Source organism: Crinia signifera, chromosome 8 (genome assembly GCF_055691185.1).
Source record: "Crinia signifera chromosome 8, ASM5569118v1, whole genome shotgun sequence".
NCBI lineage: Eukaryota > Metazoa > Chordata > Amphibia > Anura > Myobatrachidae > Crinia > Crinia signifera.
In genome coordinates, this window is record NC_139224.1 from 48,354,902 (window position 1) to 48,373,010 (window position 18,109).

At 41.2% G+C, this 18,109-nt stretch overlaps 1 protein-coding gene across 1 annotated transcript in view; it reads left to right on the forward strand.

Moving 5' to 3' along the window:
* LOC146026016 (sodium- and chloride-dependent GABA transporter 3) overlaps nucleotides 1-18,109 on the forward strand; it is a 176,249-nt gene that overhangs the window by 35,293 nt on the left and 122,847 nt on the right. The window contains exon 3 of the mRNA XM_083156324.1: nucleotides 17,292-17,426. Coding sequence (XP_083012450.1) covers nucleotides 17,292-17,426 — 135 coding nt within the window. The remainder of the gene's footprint in view (nucleotides 1-17,291; nucleotides 17,427-18,109) is intronic.

Sequence of the window (18,109 nt, forward strand, 5' to 3'; positions counted from 1 at the left end):
GTATTTTGCCGGGCAGCAGGGCGGGATGCGGCTGCTGAATATTTTGAAAAGACTGGCTGGACATTGATTTCCACTCAATTTTCTTTAAAGATTCCCTGAATAATTTAAAGTTCACTTTCCTAAAATTTTGTAGTTTAGACAGTCCTGAATGTTGTTGTTTACAAAAATTGATTTCCAGTGAGACCATGTTGTGGTCACTGTTTCCCAGAGGTTCTATTACTTATTTGGTATATTTGGTACTAAATCTATATTATTTGTTAATGCTAGATCCAATAATGCCCTAGTGTTTCAACAGATTGTGTAATAAACTGATCTTTATGCCTTTGAGTGAATTTGATCAAATAGGTATGAAAATTGTCAAGAAAAATGTTTTATTCATCATAATGACCTTTAATGTTTACCTTTTTATATTGGAAATATATATATTGTTTAACACATTATTTATTTTAATTTGTATAACAAATGTGAGCCATGCTGGCAACTTTGCCAGATAAGTTGAACATCTCACTGAGATGTTGGCAGTCATAGGGTAAAATAAGTTTAGGAAACTGCTGCTTTTAGCTGACATACTGGTCTCATTTGTCCAGTCAATTTCTGAAAAGTTAAAATCCCCCCTAATTAATACCTGACCCTTATCTGCTGATTTTTTTTTATTTGGTATAAAAGCAGTGCCTCATCTTCTTCATTAATGTTAGGTGGTCTGTAACATACCCCTATTAAAAGTTTTTTTGATTATTTGTTAAGTTCCGTTTTCTTTACTCACACAGCCTGGGTATAGTCTTCCGCTATCCTCGAGTTCATTTCCTTCCAACGTTGTTTCAAATTTGTTTTTGCATAACAAGCATGCCAACGCCCCATTATTTTTTTCCTGTCTTTTCAGAAAAGGGTATATTCTTCCATGTTTATAGCCCAATCATGTGACTCCTTGCACCATGTTTTTGTTTTCCCAATTATATCATAATCACTTTTCCCCCTTTTAAGGTTTGTTTAGGATCTTGTTGTGCTACTGCATACTTGCCTACTTTTGAAAACTAGTTTCAGGGAGATTATAGTTGGTAGTAGAATTTAGCAGCGTGCCCCCGTTGAGGGTGTGTGTCATGCTCCACCCATAGGCCGTGTCTAGTTTCATATATCGAGAGATTGTGAAAAGATATTGTGAACGTGGCACCTAGAAGCGTGGGGGTGTACTGCCATCACTGAGAGGATCTTGTAAAATGACTTATATCCAAATGTAGATGAGCCCAAAGCAGTTAGTAAGAGCTACTATACTTGGTAAAGTGCTGGGAAATGGTGCTGATGATTCAATGTAACTGTATCTGTCTCTCATCCCTTTTTTTCCCAAAAATGTAACAGTGTAATGTGGGCTAGGTGAAATGAGGGAGATTGCTGAGGGATAATGAGGGAGAGAGGGAGATTGCTGCTTTTTCAGGGAGTCCCCTGCAGAATGCAGGAGGGTAGGCAACTATGTGCTACTGCTTTCTTACTATATCTAGTTTTTCTCTCCGATCTCCGTTCTCCACCCTCGATTCTGTTGCTTACCTATTTCGCACTATTCTAATCCATAGTTTGTTTCGGTATCCCCCCCATGTCTAGTTTTAAAACTTCTGCAACCTTCTAAACATCCTACCTCCCAGCACTGCCATGCCCTGTCATTCAGGTGTAATCTGTTGGTGCTGTACAGAAAGGGACATGGCTTAACCCTCACCCTACACACCCTACACACTTTTATCTCACTTACATATACATAGAAGCGGCATGAGCCAAGGAGGGGGGGGGGATGACTACAGCATTGTGGGAGTGTGGCCATTTCAGCAATGTATTGGCACCATATGGTGAATGCGTGCATGTCTGTATCTCAGGCCCCTACAGAGATGCAGACCTGGGTAATCACTGTAGTGCTTTTATCAAGGATCCAGATGTACCTGTCATTTTTTCAAACCCAGCCTGCAGGGACGTGCGGTGAGGTAAATAGCTAAGGAGTCCCTGACAAGTGCCAGATCCAGATTTGCACACAGTATATGAGCCATGGGGTACATGCCGGCATTATACACATGTGCAGCAGTATACACTGCTGGAGATTCGATGAGTTTTGATAAGAGATGTGCAGAAAAGGTAGCCAGGTGAGGCACTGCCTCACCTGCCATAGACTTTTTACTCCAGAGTTTTGACTATAAAAATGATTAGAATAATAAAAATAAGATTTTTTTAATATATATTCTTTGTATTTTTTACATACTTTAGGAATTCAAAATGCCAGCATATACTTTAGTATGACAGGAAAGGCTCTGCCTCACCTGCCTCACCCCACGCATGCCACTGCCAGCCTGTAACATAACGGTTAGGAGCTGATTGGCTGGCTGTTTATCTCTCCATTTTATCACTTTTGAAGCTTGATACATCTGTCCCTAAGTCTTGATAGAAGCCTGAAGCTAATGTGTGAATCACATTGTAACAAGTTAGTGAGCAACAAGTACTCAGCCGTTTAGAAAAAATTAGCAGAACAGTACATGCCACAGTAATTCCAGAATTTCATATCTGTAGGCAGGTTTGTAAGTATGTGTATTTTTCTATGCCTTTATTGCAATAATTATCATATGTTTTTTGTCTAATTGGTTTTATATGACTTAACATGCCCTATTACTACTGTACGTAGAAGGGGAGAAATTGATCTGTGGTGCTATACAACAAAGAAATGTGTTAAATGTTAAAAATATCCACTAAATATGCCAGCATCACTCACATTTGTTATATAAATTCAAATAAAATGTTGTGTAAAGAAAGATTATATTCCCTATGTACAATAATTCAAATATTACAGGTCATTATGATGAATTAAAAGGTTTGCTTGCCAATTTTCTAGACACAGCGTGTAATTGGAATGGCTTTGTAAATTGGTTGTTACGTATGAATTGAATGGTGTGTATGTGAAAACGAGATTCGCATATTCGAGGAGATATCGGGGAGGATTTAGTGAGAAAATGATAGGTTAGTTTTGAGAATTGGGGCAGATTTCTTGGTGATAGCTGTATGGGGGAAATATTTAGAAGTTCGATAATGTTTGTAAGATAGCTAATGAGCACATAAGACTAAATTGCAAGTATGGAAAAGGTTATGTATATAAAAAAGTTTTTTAAAAAGGGTAATGAAGGATGATTGTGTGGTATATATACACACTTGAGAGTATATTGTAATATGGTAATGAAGGAAAATTGCATGGTACAGTATGTGCACACACAGAGTTTATTTTAAGGATGGATGTATCTATGCATACATTGTGAAAATGATGTATATAATTAATGTTGTCTATCATCAATGTGTTAATAAAACACTAAACCAGTCTGACAAGATAATGGAAGGTTTTGGCCATTATTGACCGGATTGCATTATAAGACAGGATAATGCTGAAAGAATCATTTGTGACAGGGAGTTAAAGATAGGGGGGACTGAGTGGAGTGGGTATAATAATATATTAATGTAAGATTAGTACGTTTTGTAAAATAAACATGAGGCGAGAAAATGGCGTTAATAGGTAATGTGTGGTAATAGGATTAGTGATGAGGAGATATAGTGAGGTTTGTGGAAATTACAAGTTTGGAAGGTGAAAATATAGAGTTGGTTAACAATATATGGTGAACGGGGGAGTCTGATGTGGTGGTGAATGGTACCATTCAGTTGAATGTCTGGAAGTGAAGGAAAAGGGAGAAAATTATAAAAAATTATTAACAATAAACTCAGTTTGTGTAGGAGTGAAAATAGGTCATGCTGGAACGTGTGAAAAATATAAAATATGAAAGAGGTTAGTTATGTAGAGAACACAATGAGGCACTAAGTAGTGGAAGTAAATAGAATGGAATGAGTAGGTTAGTTCATTTTAAGCATTGAAGAACTAATATAAAAGAGAAAAGAAGATTTTCTGCACAGAAGTGTTTAATGCGTGAAAGAGGGATTAGATGCTAATCTAATTTACAAAAAGGAGTTATAGTTAGTATATTCATTTAGGCCATTGGGGACCACTGTGTTTAGCTCAAAGATCCATTTGCTTTCTTTCTTTAAGAGTTCTTGCTTGAGATTGCCTCCTCTGATGCCTAAATGAACTTGTTCCAGTCCAAAGGCTCTGAGATCTTTTGGGTTTCCGTCATGGGTGGTGAGGGCCACTGAGGTTAATTTCTTGAATTTAGTGAGATCAGCTTTGGCAGTTCTTATATGTCCTGCGTGTTCCAGTAGTCTGTTCTTAAGAGCCCTGGTTGTCATGCCCACATATCTAAGTTCACATGGACATGTTAGGCAGTAAATTACACCAACTGTATTGCAGCTGATGAAATGTTGAATGGTGTACGTTTTCCCATACCTGTTGGTAATCCTCTCAGTTTTTTATATAAGTGAACATGCCTTGCAGTTCCTGCATGTATATGTACCTCTAAGCTGGGTCTTGTTCCTGGAAGTTCCTATGTAGTGGCTTTGGACCAAGGTGTCTCCTAAGTTCTTAGATCTTCTCCAGCTAAATGCTGGTTTCTCCGGTAGTAGCCTCTGAAGATCTATGTCATTCTTTAAGATATGCCAGTGATTGCTGATGATGTTTTGAAGTTCTTTCCACTCCTTGCAGAACTCTGTAACATACCTCAATGCTGGTGTATCAGTAGTGGATCTTTTTTTAGGAAAAATTAGGTCTTCTCTGTTCGGTTTGAAGTGCTTGGGATCTGGCCCTTTTGACTGCTCTCCTGCTGTATCCCCTCTCACACAGACGTGTCATGAGTTCATTGCTTTTGATATTGAATGTGTCTCTGTTGGAGCAGTTCCCCCTCAGTCTTAGAAATTCCCCCTTGGGGAGATTCTTGATTGTTGAGGGGAAGTGCAAACTTTTTCTGTGGAGGAGGCTGTTTCTGTGGATGTAGGTCTAAGAAGGTTGCCTCATCCTGGCTGATGTTGAATGTAAGTTTCAGGTTGAGATCATTCTTTTTGAGTAATGAGATGAATTTTAAGAGATCCGTTTTAGGTCCGTGCCAAATCATAAGGATATCATCGATATACCTAAGCCAAGTGGTTATTTGACTGGTATACCCTTCGTTGGCCTCCGTGAAGATAGACTCTCTCTTCCACCATCCGAGGAACAGGTTGGCATATGTGGGCCCACACGTCGTGCCCATCGCTGTCCCTCGGATCTGGAGATAAAATCTTTCATTGAAAGTGAAATGATTTTTCTTCAAAATGAATTTCAAGAGTGTTAGTAGGAGTTCATTGAATTCACTTTTCCCTTCTGACTCCAAGAAGTATTTAATTGCTGCCAAACCTTGGTCATGATAGATGATGGTATATAGTGATTCAACATCCAGGGTCACTAGATATTGTTTTTTGCCTAGCATCACATCGTTTAGACATCTGAGAATGTCACTGTTGTCCTGTACATATGATGTTAACGATAGTATATGGTGTCTCAGATGATGGTCACAAAAAATGCTGGCTTGTTCAGAGAGGCCCCCTATCAATATGTCTTCCAGGGTTTTTTTTCCAGGTTCTTGTGAACCTTGGGTAGCATATAGAAGCTAGGCACTTTAGGATGTTCCACTGTAAGAAAGGTATATTCACTCTTGGTTATTGTACCAGATTTGAATGCCTGATCTATAGTTCTGTTGTATATGATACTATAGTTATCAGTGGGGTTAAACAGAAGTTGTTGGTAACATGTTTTGTCCAAAAGTTGTCGGAGGGCCTCCCTTAGGTAAAGGTCCTTGAGCCAGAGCACAATGTTTCCACCTTTATCTGCCTGTTTAATAATCACATCATCCCAGTCCCTTATGTCCGCTAGGGCTTTTCTTTCCTCTGGGGTGAGGTTAGTGCTGTTACCCTGCATGGGTCTGGTGAGGAAGAGTTGGTCCATCTCTCTTGATACAATTTCAGTGAAGATTTTAACATCTGGACAGATGTTCATTGAGGGAGAGAAGGTGATTCTCTTTTTGAGTATCTTTCTTGGATTCATATGGGAGGTATATCCAGTTTCTGATTCCGCTTCCAGTTCTTCCAATATCTGTAGTGCCTGTTCCTTGTCTATTGTGAGGGATGTTGGTGAACTAGTGGTAGTCTCTAAGTTCACTGTGTGGGCAGAGTTGGATATTTTTTCTGAGTTCGCAAATAATTTTTTAAGAAGAATTTTGTGGCCAAATAGCTGCAGGTTTTTTTCCCAATGGAATATATTAAAAGAGGTCTCAGGAGAGAAAGATAGACATTTACCAAGTATCTTTTCTTGTGTCGTTGCTAGTACTCGTGAAGAAAGGTTGATCACTTTCAAGTTAGAGTTATCAGCATTGGATGTCAATATTTCATTTGGAAACGAGGAGATTGTCTTTGTGGTAGTGGGGTACAGCTCTTTCTGTCATTATACGGGACGGAGAGCCGCCAGAAGGAGGGTGAAGCCCCTGGAGTGACACATTCTTACTATGCTATATTGGAGTATGCTGTGACCCCCATGTGAGCACCCGGGCAAATATACTTGTGCCATCACCTGTTGGCACTGGAGTGCCAGACCTTCCTTGTACCTATATATATATATATATATCCAAAAGACCGGCACTCCAGCTATGTAGCAGCGGTGCAGGTGCCTTTCCAAAGTAGAAATGTATAAGTCCAAAAGGCGGATGGCACTCTGCTTCCAATAATGAATAGGCGACACAAGGTGTGTAGTCAACGTTTCAGTGATCTTATCACTTTTATCAAGACATAAAGCAGTGTAATACAAACAGAACATATATAGACATACTCACAAACTAGTGCACCTCTCACCAACCACGCACGGTCCCGGAGTCTGGTGACGTCATTACTGCGCATCAGCGCTGACGGCCCGGCATCATGGGGGGGCGTGTTCTCACCGGCGTCTGTGGTTGCCATGGGGAAGTGGGCGTATCTGTGCCCGTCAACCCGAATGTTGCTTTGGCCGTCAGCAGATCGCAAAGACGGCTAGACTTCTCGCAGACTGGCTATTGAATTGGGTGGCAACCAACACACTGTGGAATAAGTGAAATAACAATATATGAATAACAATAAAAACATTCGGCCAGATTCTCTTATAAGGCAAACTGTGCTGTGTCAGACAGGGTTATACTCAAACGAAAACGTATTGCAGTATAAAGGAACCAGACTTCATCCGTGCACAGAGAGAGCGCCCATCAATTAAACGACAATGGAACTAATTAATTAATTAATTACTGTGAATAATTCTATAATGATGTCGAATGAGGTGTCGGAAACAATCTGTCAGACAATTACTAGGGTGTGTGCACAGTTCAATGAGCTAATGACAAGGAGATCAGGCTAACAGTCTAAAGAAATGGAGAAAATGAAAGCATTTCGTTGAGTCCAGCCGGGTAGATAGTTTGTAGTTTGTGAATCCAAAAGGCTTCACGCTGTAGCAAGATTCTTCCTCTGTCACCTCCCCTACGGCTGGGGGGTACCCAATCGATCATTTTACATTTGATGTTCGTAATGGAATGGTGGAAGTCTTTGTAATGTCTGGCCACTGGCTGGTCAATGGATTTTCCTTCTAGTGCCGCACGTATATGCGATCGATGTAGTGCTAGGCGTTCTTTTAATTGTCTGGTGGTTTTACCGATGTAGAGTAAACCACAGGGACATCGGATTTGGTAAACAACATATCGGCTAGAACATGTGAGGGGGTATTTAATTTTGAAGATTTTTCCTGATGCAGGATGTCTAAAAGTATCTCCAATCTCCATGGTGCTGCAGGTGGTACAGCCAGTGCAGCGATAATTACCCGGTTTTCTAGTCAGAAAATGACTTGGTCTGACAATATCCATTCCTGTGACATCATTGTGGACAAGGGCATCTTTGGGGTTTTTGCCTCTACGATATGAGGGTAGGATGGTTGAGTTGTTCAAGCTTTTCAGCGCAGGATCGGCCGATACAATTGGCCAAGCAGCTTTTGCCGTTTTCATCAGAATTTTGCTGGTTGTACTGTAGTCTTGGGGCCATACAATTCTGTTGGATTTATCCTCTTCTTTTTTAGGTGTGAGTGCCTCTTGTCTGGAGATGGCAAGGGCTTTGTGTTTGGCTTTCATCAGTGTCTTATGATGATAGCCTCGTTTCAGGAATTTCCGTAGCATGGCATCTATTTGCGTCTCAGTGTCACCGCGATCACTGCAGATGCGAATAATTCTCAAGAATTGGGAAAAAGGCAGAGCATTTTTTAAAGGTAAGGGGTGATGACTTTCACCTTGTAATATGGTGTTTCTGTCAGTTTTTTTATAGTACATACTTGTGTGGAGCTCTCCTAACTCTGTTTGAGTTATCTGCACATCCAGATAATGTACAGTTTCGTAGCTGCATTCAAAAGTCAATTTGATCGTGCAATTGAGATCGTTGATGTGCTTGATGGCTGTTTCAAATGCTGATTGTGTGCCCGACCACAGAAGAAAAATATCATCTATATATCTGGTATACCCCAAGATATTAGATGAAATCATAGTATCCGTGAAGAAGAAATCCTCCTCTGTTTCAAACATACAAATGTTCGCAAAACTGGGCGCTACGCAGGATCCCATCGCACACCCTGTGCGTTGGATGTACAGTGCACCATTAAAAAGGAAATAGTTCCTTGATAGAGTGAGTTCCAAGAGCTGTACAAATAAATCCAGGTCTGGCCCAGTATATTTCAGATTGTTGGTGAGAAATCTTTTAACTGCCTGTACACCAGCTGTTTGAGGGATGCTGGTGTACAGACTGGCAACATCGATGGTGCATAGCAAACATTTCGATGGGAGTGGAGACCAGGCATTTAACTTCAAAAGGAACGTAGTGGTATCTTTCAGGAATCTCGGGTGCTCCTGAATTAGGGGTTGTAGGTAATGATCGAGATATTTTGATTTTTGCCGCAGGTGGGCGGCAGTATTAAATCGGTGTTCCTTTGACCTGATCCTTCTTGTCATAGAGGAAGCCCGCAGAGAGCTGACCCTCACAACAGAAAATATAATAGCATTTGAGAAGACAAACCTATCTAAAATCAAAGCTGACACGACCCAGGATTGGGTATCCAATTTGGCGATACAAATTGAGAAATATAAAACTGACTTGATTGCCTTTAAAAAATCTAAATTTGAGAGAGTCAACAGAGACTATAAGGAACAAAAAGTCTACAGCTGGGCCTACAACAGAGGGCCTCAGCGTGAGAGAAATCAAAGATTCCGCAAACAGAGAAAGTTCCCTCTTGAAACCGACCAATCCAGTGGTGCCGCATCTTCTAGTGAAGCAGAATGTGCCCCACAAAAAAATCAACGTCGTCCCCCTTTAGGGGTTGCTACCAGGGCCACTCTAGACCTGCGGAACGAGCCTGCACCAGGCGCGGAGGTCAGTGGGCAAGGCAGGCGAGGAAGGAAATACAATCAGAGGACATAGTATTTAATCTGTCGTCCAGAATAGTGACGCCTGCAGAAACCAAGGTACTGAACCTAGGTTTATCCTTTGTGCCAACCCATAAGACCAATGATTTCCAAGATAAAGTCGACTTGTTCAAATTTAACCGCAGAATCAAGCTGAAAGAATTCTACAACAACACAGAAAACGTACCTTCTACAAGCCAACCAGCTATAAAGAAAAAGTCCACCTTTAATCCAAATTCTCAAAGCATGACCATCAAATGCTTTACAGACCATATGGACAGAACTATCGACACACTTAGTCGACAACCATACAATCTACACAGCAATCTCAGCTCCGCAGAACGCCAAGCACTTAAAGATTTAAGCGGATATAATGACATAACCATACGCCCGGCAGATAAAGGCGGCGGTATAGTCGTTCAGGACCTCGGAGCATACATTGCTGAGATCAATGCACAACTTGCGGACACCTCGGTATATGCCAAATTGGATCAAGACCCTACCATCCAATTTAAAAAAGAACTGGACGACATACTTGACACAGCAGTACAGCAACAACTCATCTCTGCGAACATCAAAGAAGCACTAGTCAAAGAATGGCCCCGCATTCCAGCTCTATATACGATACCAAAGCTGCACAAAAACGCCACGAATCCTCCTGGGCGACCGATTATAGCAGCTAGAGATTCCATCTACTACGATGTTTCAAAATATCTCGATAATTACCTACAACCCCTAATTCAGGAGCACCCGAGATTCCTGAAAGATACCACTACGTTCCTTTTGAAGTTAAATGCCTGGTCTCCACTCCCATCGAAATGTTTGCTATGCACCATCGATGTTGCCAGTCTGTACACCAGCATCCCTCAAACAGCTGGTGTACAGGCAGTTAAAAGATTTCTCACCAACAATCTGAAATATACTGGGCCAGACCTGGATTTATTTGTACAGCTCTTGGAACTCACTCTATCAAGGAACTATTTCCTTTTTAATGGTGCACTGTACATCCAACGCACAGGGTGTGCGATGGGATCCTGCGTAGCGCCCAGTTTTGCGAACATTTTTATGTTTGAAACAGAGGAGGATTTCTTCTTCACGGATACTATGATTTCATCTAATATCTTGGGGTATACCAGATATATAGATGATATTTTTCTTCTGTGGTCGGGCACACAATCAGCATTTGAAACAGCCATCAAGCACATCAACGATCTCAATTGCACGATCAAATTGACTTTTGAATGCAGCTACGAAACTGTACATTATCTGGATGTGCAGATAACTCAAACAGAGTTAGGAGAGCTCCACACAAGTATGTACTATAAAAAAACTGACAGAAACACCATATTACAAGGTGAAAGTCATCACCCCTTACCTTTAAAAAATGCTCTGCCTTTTTCCCAATTCTTGAGAATTATTCGCATCTGCAGTGATCGCGGTGACACTGAGACGCAAATAGATGCCATGCTACGGAAATTCCTGAAACGAGGCTATAATCATAAGACACTGATGAAAGCCAAACACAAAGCCCTTGCCATCTCCAGACAAGAGGCACTCACACCTAAAAAAGAAGAGGATAAATCCAACAGAATTGTATGGCCCCAAGACTACAGTACAACCAGCAAAATTCTGATGAAAACGGCAAAAGCTGCTTGGCCAATTGTATCGGCCGATCCTGCGCTGAAAAGCTTGAACAACTCAACCATCCTACCCTCATATCGTAGAGGCAAAAACCTCAAAGATGCCCTTGTCCACAATGATGTCACAGGAATGGATATTGTCAGACCAAGTCATTTTCTGACTAGAAAACCGAGTAATTATCGCTGCACTGGCTGTACCACCTGCAGCACCATGGAGATTGGAGATACTTTTAGACATCCTGCATCAGGAAAAATCTTCAAAATTAAATACCCCCTCACATGTTCTAGCCGATATGTTGTTTACCAAATCCGATGTCCCTGTGGTTTACTCTACATCGGTAAAACCACCAGACAATTAAAAGAACGCCTAGCACTACATCGATCGCATATACGTGCGGCACTAGAAGGAAAATCCATTGACCAGCCAGTGGCCAGACATTACAAAGACTTCCACCATTCCATTACGAACATCAAATGTAAAATGATCGATTGGGTACCCCCCAGCCGTAGGGGAGGTGACAGAGGAAGAATCTTGCTACAGCGTGAAGCCTTTTGGATTCACAAACTACAAACTATCTACCCGGCTGGACTCAACGAAATGCTTTCATTTTCTCCATTTCTTTAGACTGTTAGCCTGATCTCCTTGCCATTAGCTCATTGAACTGTGCACACACCCTAGTAATTGTCTGACAGATTGTTTCCGACACCTCATTCGACATCATTATAGAATTATTCACAGTAATTAATTAATTAGTTCCATTGTCGTTTAATTGATGGGCGCTCTCTCTGTGCACGGATGAAGTCTGGTTCCTTTATACTGCAATACGTTTTCGTTTGAGTATAACCCTGTCTGACACAGCACAGTTTGCCTTATAAGATAATCTGGCCGAATGTTTTTATTGTTATTCATATATTGTTATTTCACTTATTCCACAGTGTGTTGGTTGCCACCCAATTCAATAGCCAGTCTGCGAGAAGTCTAGCCGTCTTTGCGATCTGCTGACGGCCAAAGCAACATTCGGGTTGACGGGCACAGATACGCCCACTTCCCCATGGCAACCACAGACGCCGGTGAGAACACGCCCCCCCATGATGCCGGGCCGTCAGCGCTGATGCGCAGTAATGACGTCACCAGACTCCGGGACCGTGCGTGGTTGGTGAGAGGTGCACTAGTTTGTGAGTATGTCTATATATGTTCTGTTTGTATTACACTGCTTTATGTCTTGATAAAAGTGATAAGATCACTGAAACGTTGACTACACACCTTGTGTCGCCTATTCATTATTGGAAGCAGAGTGCCATCCGCCTTTTGGACTTATATGTATATATATATATATATATAGAAAAGAACAGACTGTTGTTTGCGCTCAATTGGTCAGCTGCACTTTACAAAACCTCCCTGTTAGCGGAGGATAAGAGATGGGAAAGAGATGATAGGAAAATGTAAAGTGCGCTATTTTCACCTTAATATACAATTGTTTTTATACAAATACAACTGTTGATAAAAAAATATTTTTTATTTAAAATAATTCCAAATTCAGTATCTCAGACATGGTGATTTTCAATCCTTTTCATAAAAACATAGGAACAGACCCAAAGCGTTTCGTCACCTGGGTGACTTCATCAGGGGTAATGGTTCCAACACCTTTAAATCTCACGGCGTGGGTTTGGACCTTTATTGGCGCCTCAGTGTTCAAACAATGTCACATGAAGAGAATTTTTATACAAACGTCAAAGTTGTATGATGTTGTATTGTATCGTGTCTAATAACACCTCTATGGAATAAGCTCCTCAGTCTCCAGTGTCTGAATATATATATCTATATATATATATATATATATATATATATATATATAGATATATACAATACTCACGCTGCTTAAGAAAACAGCTACAGCAGCACCCGGGATTCAGTAGAGGCAGACAGCAGGGTAAACAGCAACGTTTCGATTTTATTTATAAAATCGTTCACAGGCATGAACATACAAGATAACATCTTACCTTATATCCCCAAATCCTGAGTGAGCGTACACTTGCGTTTCCCGCGTCTGGAGACGCTCACCGTGCAGCGTGCGTCATGACCACGTCATCAACCCCCGCACAGCAGACGCCAGGCATTCCATCCGTCGTCACGGTAACCGGCACTCGGAGATGACATGTTTCCCACGTGCGGCCAGGCACCCAATGGATGTCGGTCCACAGCATGAGTGTCAACACCGAGGCCGTCACCATGACCACCAGAGAGACGCCCGCGGCCGCTGATAGCGAGAACAACGATCATAGGCAGAACAGCACGATGCCGGGCGTACCTGAAATCCCAAGCGGGTAGCAAGTGAAGGCGACACAAGAATTAAAAATGGCTGAAGTGGCGGGGGATATAAATTAACAATATACATTAACAATATACATATCATATGTTATGGATATTAATATAACACCAATCATCAAGAGCACAAAGATACCCAATATGTGACAAATAGTATATGTCAAAAAACATATAACAATGTATAGAAAATAATAAACAACAATACAAAGTATTAAAGGCAAAATAATAAAGCAGATATTACATAAAACATATAAAGCCTTCATAAAAATGCATGTAGTCCCAAATGGTCATTAAGACCATGGGGGGACATAGTCCTCAATCTATGTATCCACCTTGATTCACATCTAAGCAAGGCCAATGACCTGTCACCTCCACGAAGTTTTAATGGGATATGATCTATTATAATGTACTGTAGGTTAGCCATGCTGTGGCCAGCCTGTGCAAAATGTCTTGCAACAGGCTGGTCACTGGACCCAGATAGCAAGGCTGCCCGAATGGCAGCACGATGTCCTGCCATCCTGTCCCGTAGATTCCGGTCAGTCTTTCCTACATAATGAAGCCCACAAGGGCAATAAATTAAATACACAATGTATTTGGTGGTACATGTCAACCTATAACGGATGCTATATCTTTTACCACTAAAAGGATGTACAAAGCTTTCTCCTGGGGTCATGTTCCTACAGGTGGTGCAGTTGAGGCATCTGTAACATCCATTACGACGTCCCAAGAATCCCGAAGAAGAGGGCTTACTAGGTGAGGGCATAATGTCAGTCCTGACTACCCAATCACGTATATTCTTGCCGCGTGTGTAACACGGCATGATGGTAGTGTTAGATAATCCCAGGTCTTTATCAGTGCTCAACAGGGGCCAGTGTTTCTTGGCCACTTGGCGGATAACACCACTACAAGTATTGTAGTGGTTAACCCAAGGCATCTTTTTATTAACAGGTTGATCCTGTTTAGCCTTGGGGGTGAGCAACGTTGATCTGGGAGTAGCTAATGCTTTGATTTTAGCCTTTAGCAGTAGGTCAAGGTCATACCCCCTGACCAAAAACTTATTGATCATAAGATCAATTTGATTGGAGGCTTCAACATGATCGCTACAGATCCTGCATGCCCGCAGGAATTGGGAAAATGGCAGCCCAAACTTCAGTGGTTTGGGGTGAAAGCTATCCGAATGCAAAATGGTGTTCCGGTCAGTCTTCTTACAAAATAAAGATGTGGAAATACATCCATCATCTAGACCCACTGCCACATCTAGAAAGTTCACAAGATTAGCATCGATATTAAATGTGAATTTCAAAGGGCAAGATGTACCATTGTGTGTCAAAATAAAATCCTCAAACTCACTTTTGGTGCCCGTCCAAATGAGGAATATATCGTCAATGTATCTGGTGTAGAAGTGTATCCTCCCAGATACATGAGGATTATCAAAAAAGATCTCTTGTTCCGCACCAAACATGTAGGCGTTCGCGTACGATGGGGCCACATTAGATCCCATCGCACAGCCTGAACGCTGCAGAAAAAAATGTCCATAATGTACAAAGTAATTATGGGTGAGGAGGAGACTGAGCACATTACACACAAAATCCACATCAGGACCCACGTACAAAGGATTATCAACAATAAGATCACGTACAGCCTGCACACCGGCATCATTGGGTATGACGGTGTACAGGCTGGACACATCCACACTACAGAGCAGACTATCAGGCGGAATGTTCTGCACCGCTAGGAGCTTGTTAATAAATGACGTAGTGTCTAATAAATATCTAGTATGTTGTACGATGCAGGGTTGTAACAGGGCATCAAGGTACACTGCACTGTTCTGGAACAGAGAGTCATTGGCAGCTATAATAGGCCTCCCTGGTGGCAAAGTGGCATGCTTATGTATTTTGGGGAGGGTGTATATTACAGGTGAAACGGGGAATTTGGGGACCAAGGCCCTACCCAACTCTTCCCCTATAACACCTCCCTGTACAGCATCCTTCACCATGGCACCAAGTAGAGACATATATTGTGCAGTTGGATCAAAAGCAAGAGGTTCATAAATACTAGAGTCAGACAATTGGCGGTCAATTTCACACTTATAGTCCGACAAATCCTGTATCACCACCGCCCCGCCTTTATTAGCAGGGCGGATGATGATACTGGTATTGTCAGACAAACCCTTCAAAGCATTAAATTCATTACGAGGCAGATTACCATGATTGCTGTGATCATCATATAATTTAATAGCCTTATCAACATCATGGTTCAACATCCTAGAGTAAGACTTAATAGAATTATTGTTACTCAAGGGTTCAAAGCGAGATTTGGGGAGCAGTTTGCGTAATTGTCCCGGAATCTCCTGCTGTTCATGCTGTTCAAAAGCAGCCACAGCTGGAGTTATACTCTTAAAGAAATGTTCATGCAGGCGTAATTGCCTATTAAGGCAATATTTTTCTATCTGCCAATCAAAGTTATTGAAAGATGTAGTTGGTACATAGGACAGTCCTCGACTTAATACCTTAGTTTCAGATGGTGTCAACTCATGGGACGATAAATTGAAGATTATCGTACTCTCCTGTTCAGAGGCGGCCTGCCGGGCTTTCTTTTTTCTTGATTTAGCACCTCCCCGCCGCGTTCGGTGTCGTTTTGTAGTTGTATCCGTGTACGAACCCCTAAAGGGGCCTGGCGGCTTGAAGAGGTGGAGTCTTGTGAGTGGTCACAATTGAAGTCAGAGTCACTGGTATTATAGTTGTCATCTGATCTGCCAGATCGAGGATAATTTTGGCGAGTACCTCGTCTCCTTGTACGGCCACGCCCCCTGATCCCAGTGAGTATTGTATATCAGCCCTCTCCAGGGCTTACAGCTGGCACCGGGCAAGTTATCTGCAGTATTCGGTTGTGCTGAGCCATCTGGACAATTTATATATATATATATATATATATATATATATATATATATATATATATATATATATATATAGATAGATATATATATATATATAATTTCTGATATGTTAGCAAATTTATATTATTTCTGTAAAATTCAAAATGTGAAGCAACCAAAACAAGAATCAGTATGTTTTTTTTGCCAAAGCCAATATCAAAAGACAATGAAGATATATGTAAACAAAGCTAAAAACAAAAGCTTGGGGCTAATTGCACTTAAAATTTAGTAAATAATTTCATATACAGTACTTAAAAGATACATGACTTCACCGTTCAGACTCATCTGAGTGGTGTTAGAAGCTTAGTTAGAGAAAAATTTAGGTTGGGTTGACAACTTTTCAGTGTATTACAATGAACTACGAATGCTGTTGCTCAGTTTCAAATTTACCAACTTTCCTTTTAGAAATTAGAACAAAGTAGGACCCTCTCTCAATCCACCCATCATACATTTCAGGAAGACCATGTTCTTTTAGCCACTGTAAATTCTATCCTAGCAAATTCAAGATTGTTGACGATTATGCAAGAGGAAGGTTGTTCTTGTACAGTATGCCTATTTACCTGTCACAAGGGTCTATCTTTTCTGATGAAGAATTAAATGTCAACGTAGTCTGGAGTTGGTACAGTATTAAAGAACTATCACTGTTTTGGTCAATAAATGACCCACCCAAAAAGTGCATGGTTGGGGTATCAGTGGTTATGCCAAGCTTGTTTGTAAAGATAGGACTACTGTAATTACCTTGGAAAAAATATGATTGCAAATAACTCTGGATACCAACATTTCTAACCTTGAGCATACCAGCATTGGGCAAGCACCATAAAAAATTTTGAATGGAGGCCACGCGAGTCTTTTCTATCCCTTAGATTAAGTCCAGACTTGCTTCTATAAGCATGCATAGCAGTTCATATTCTACTGTATGTCAGCATACAGTACACAATTTATATGTACTGTATATAAATCTAATGAATATTGTATCTTTAACCAAGTTACTTACTGTTGTTTTTCAGGAGCTTTCCTCATTCCATATGTGATCTTCTTTGTATTCTGTGGCATACCGGTATTTTTTCTGGAGACAGCGCTGGGACAGTTTACTAGTGAAGGAGGGATAACATGCTGGAGAAAAGTCTGTCCTTTGTTTGAAGGTACTGTATAAATAAACTTCTTCCTATATTCACAAAGACGAATGCTTACATCGGGCACACCGGGAGAATGCAGTGGTAGGGGCCCGAGCTTAAAATATATCTAGATAGATCGATAGATAGTATAATGCTAGAACACGCATAGTAATGCACCGGATTATTAGCAGCAATGCACTGTAGTGAATGTACCATAGACCTGCACAGTATAATGTAACATGTGTATATTATATAATTCAAGTGCACAGTATAAAATCAGATCCCTGGAGCATGTGGTGGCCCTACAGACAGTTGGGAAAACCTGGGGCATCAGCCTGACCCTGCATGCATGTTATATATTAACTACATGGTAATGGAGGCAAATATTATAAACAAATATGCCTTAAGCTGTGTGTACGCGGTTCGATTCAGTGTCATTTTCAATTTGATTTGGACTTTATAGTTCAAATCATATTGAAAATGACGCTGAATTGAACAGTGTTAGCTGCATTCAATGCAGATTCGATCCTGATGCGCGGCCCCACGGCATCGGGATCTAAAGCAGAAATGGACTTGGCTGGCAAGTCTATTTCTGCTTCAATCTGCTAGGTCGAAGGCAGTGCAATGCTGCTCAATGCAGCATGCCCCCTCCCTCCCCCCCACGCACTGTCCTCACCCATTCTCCCGCCGCCCCAGCACCCGTGGGTTCC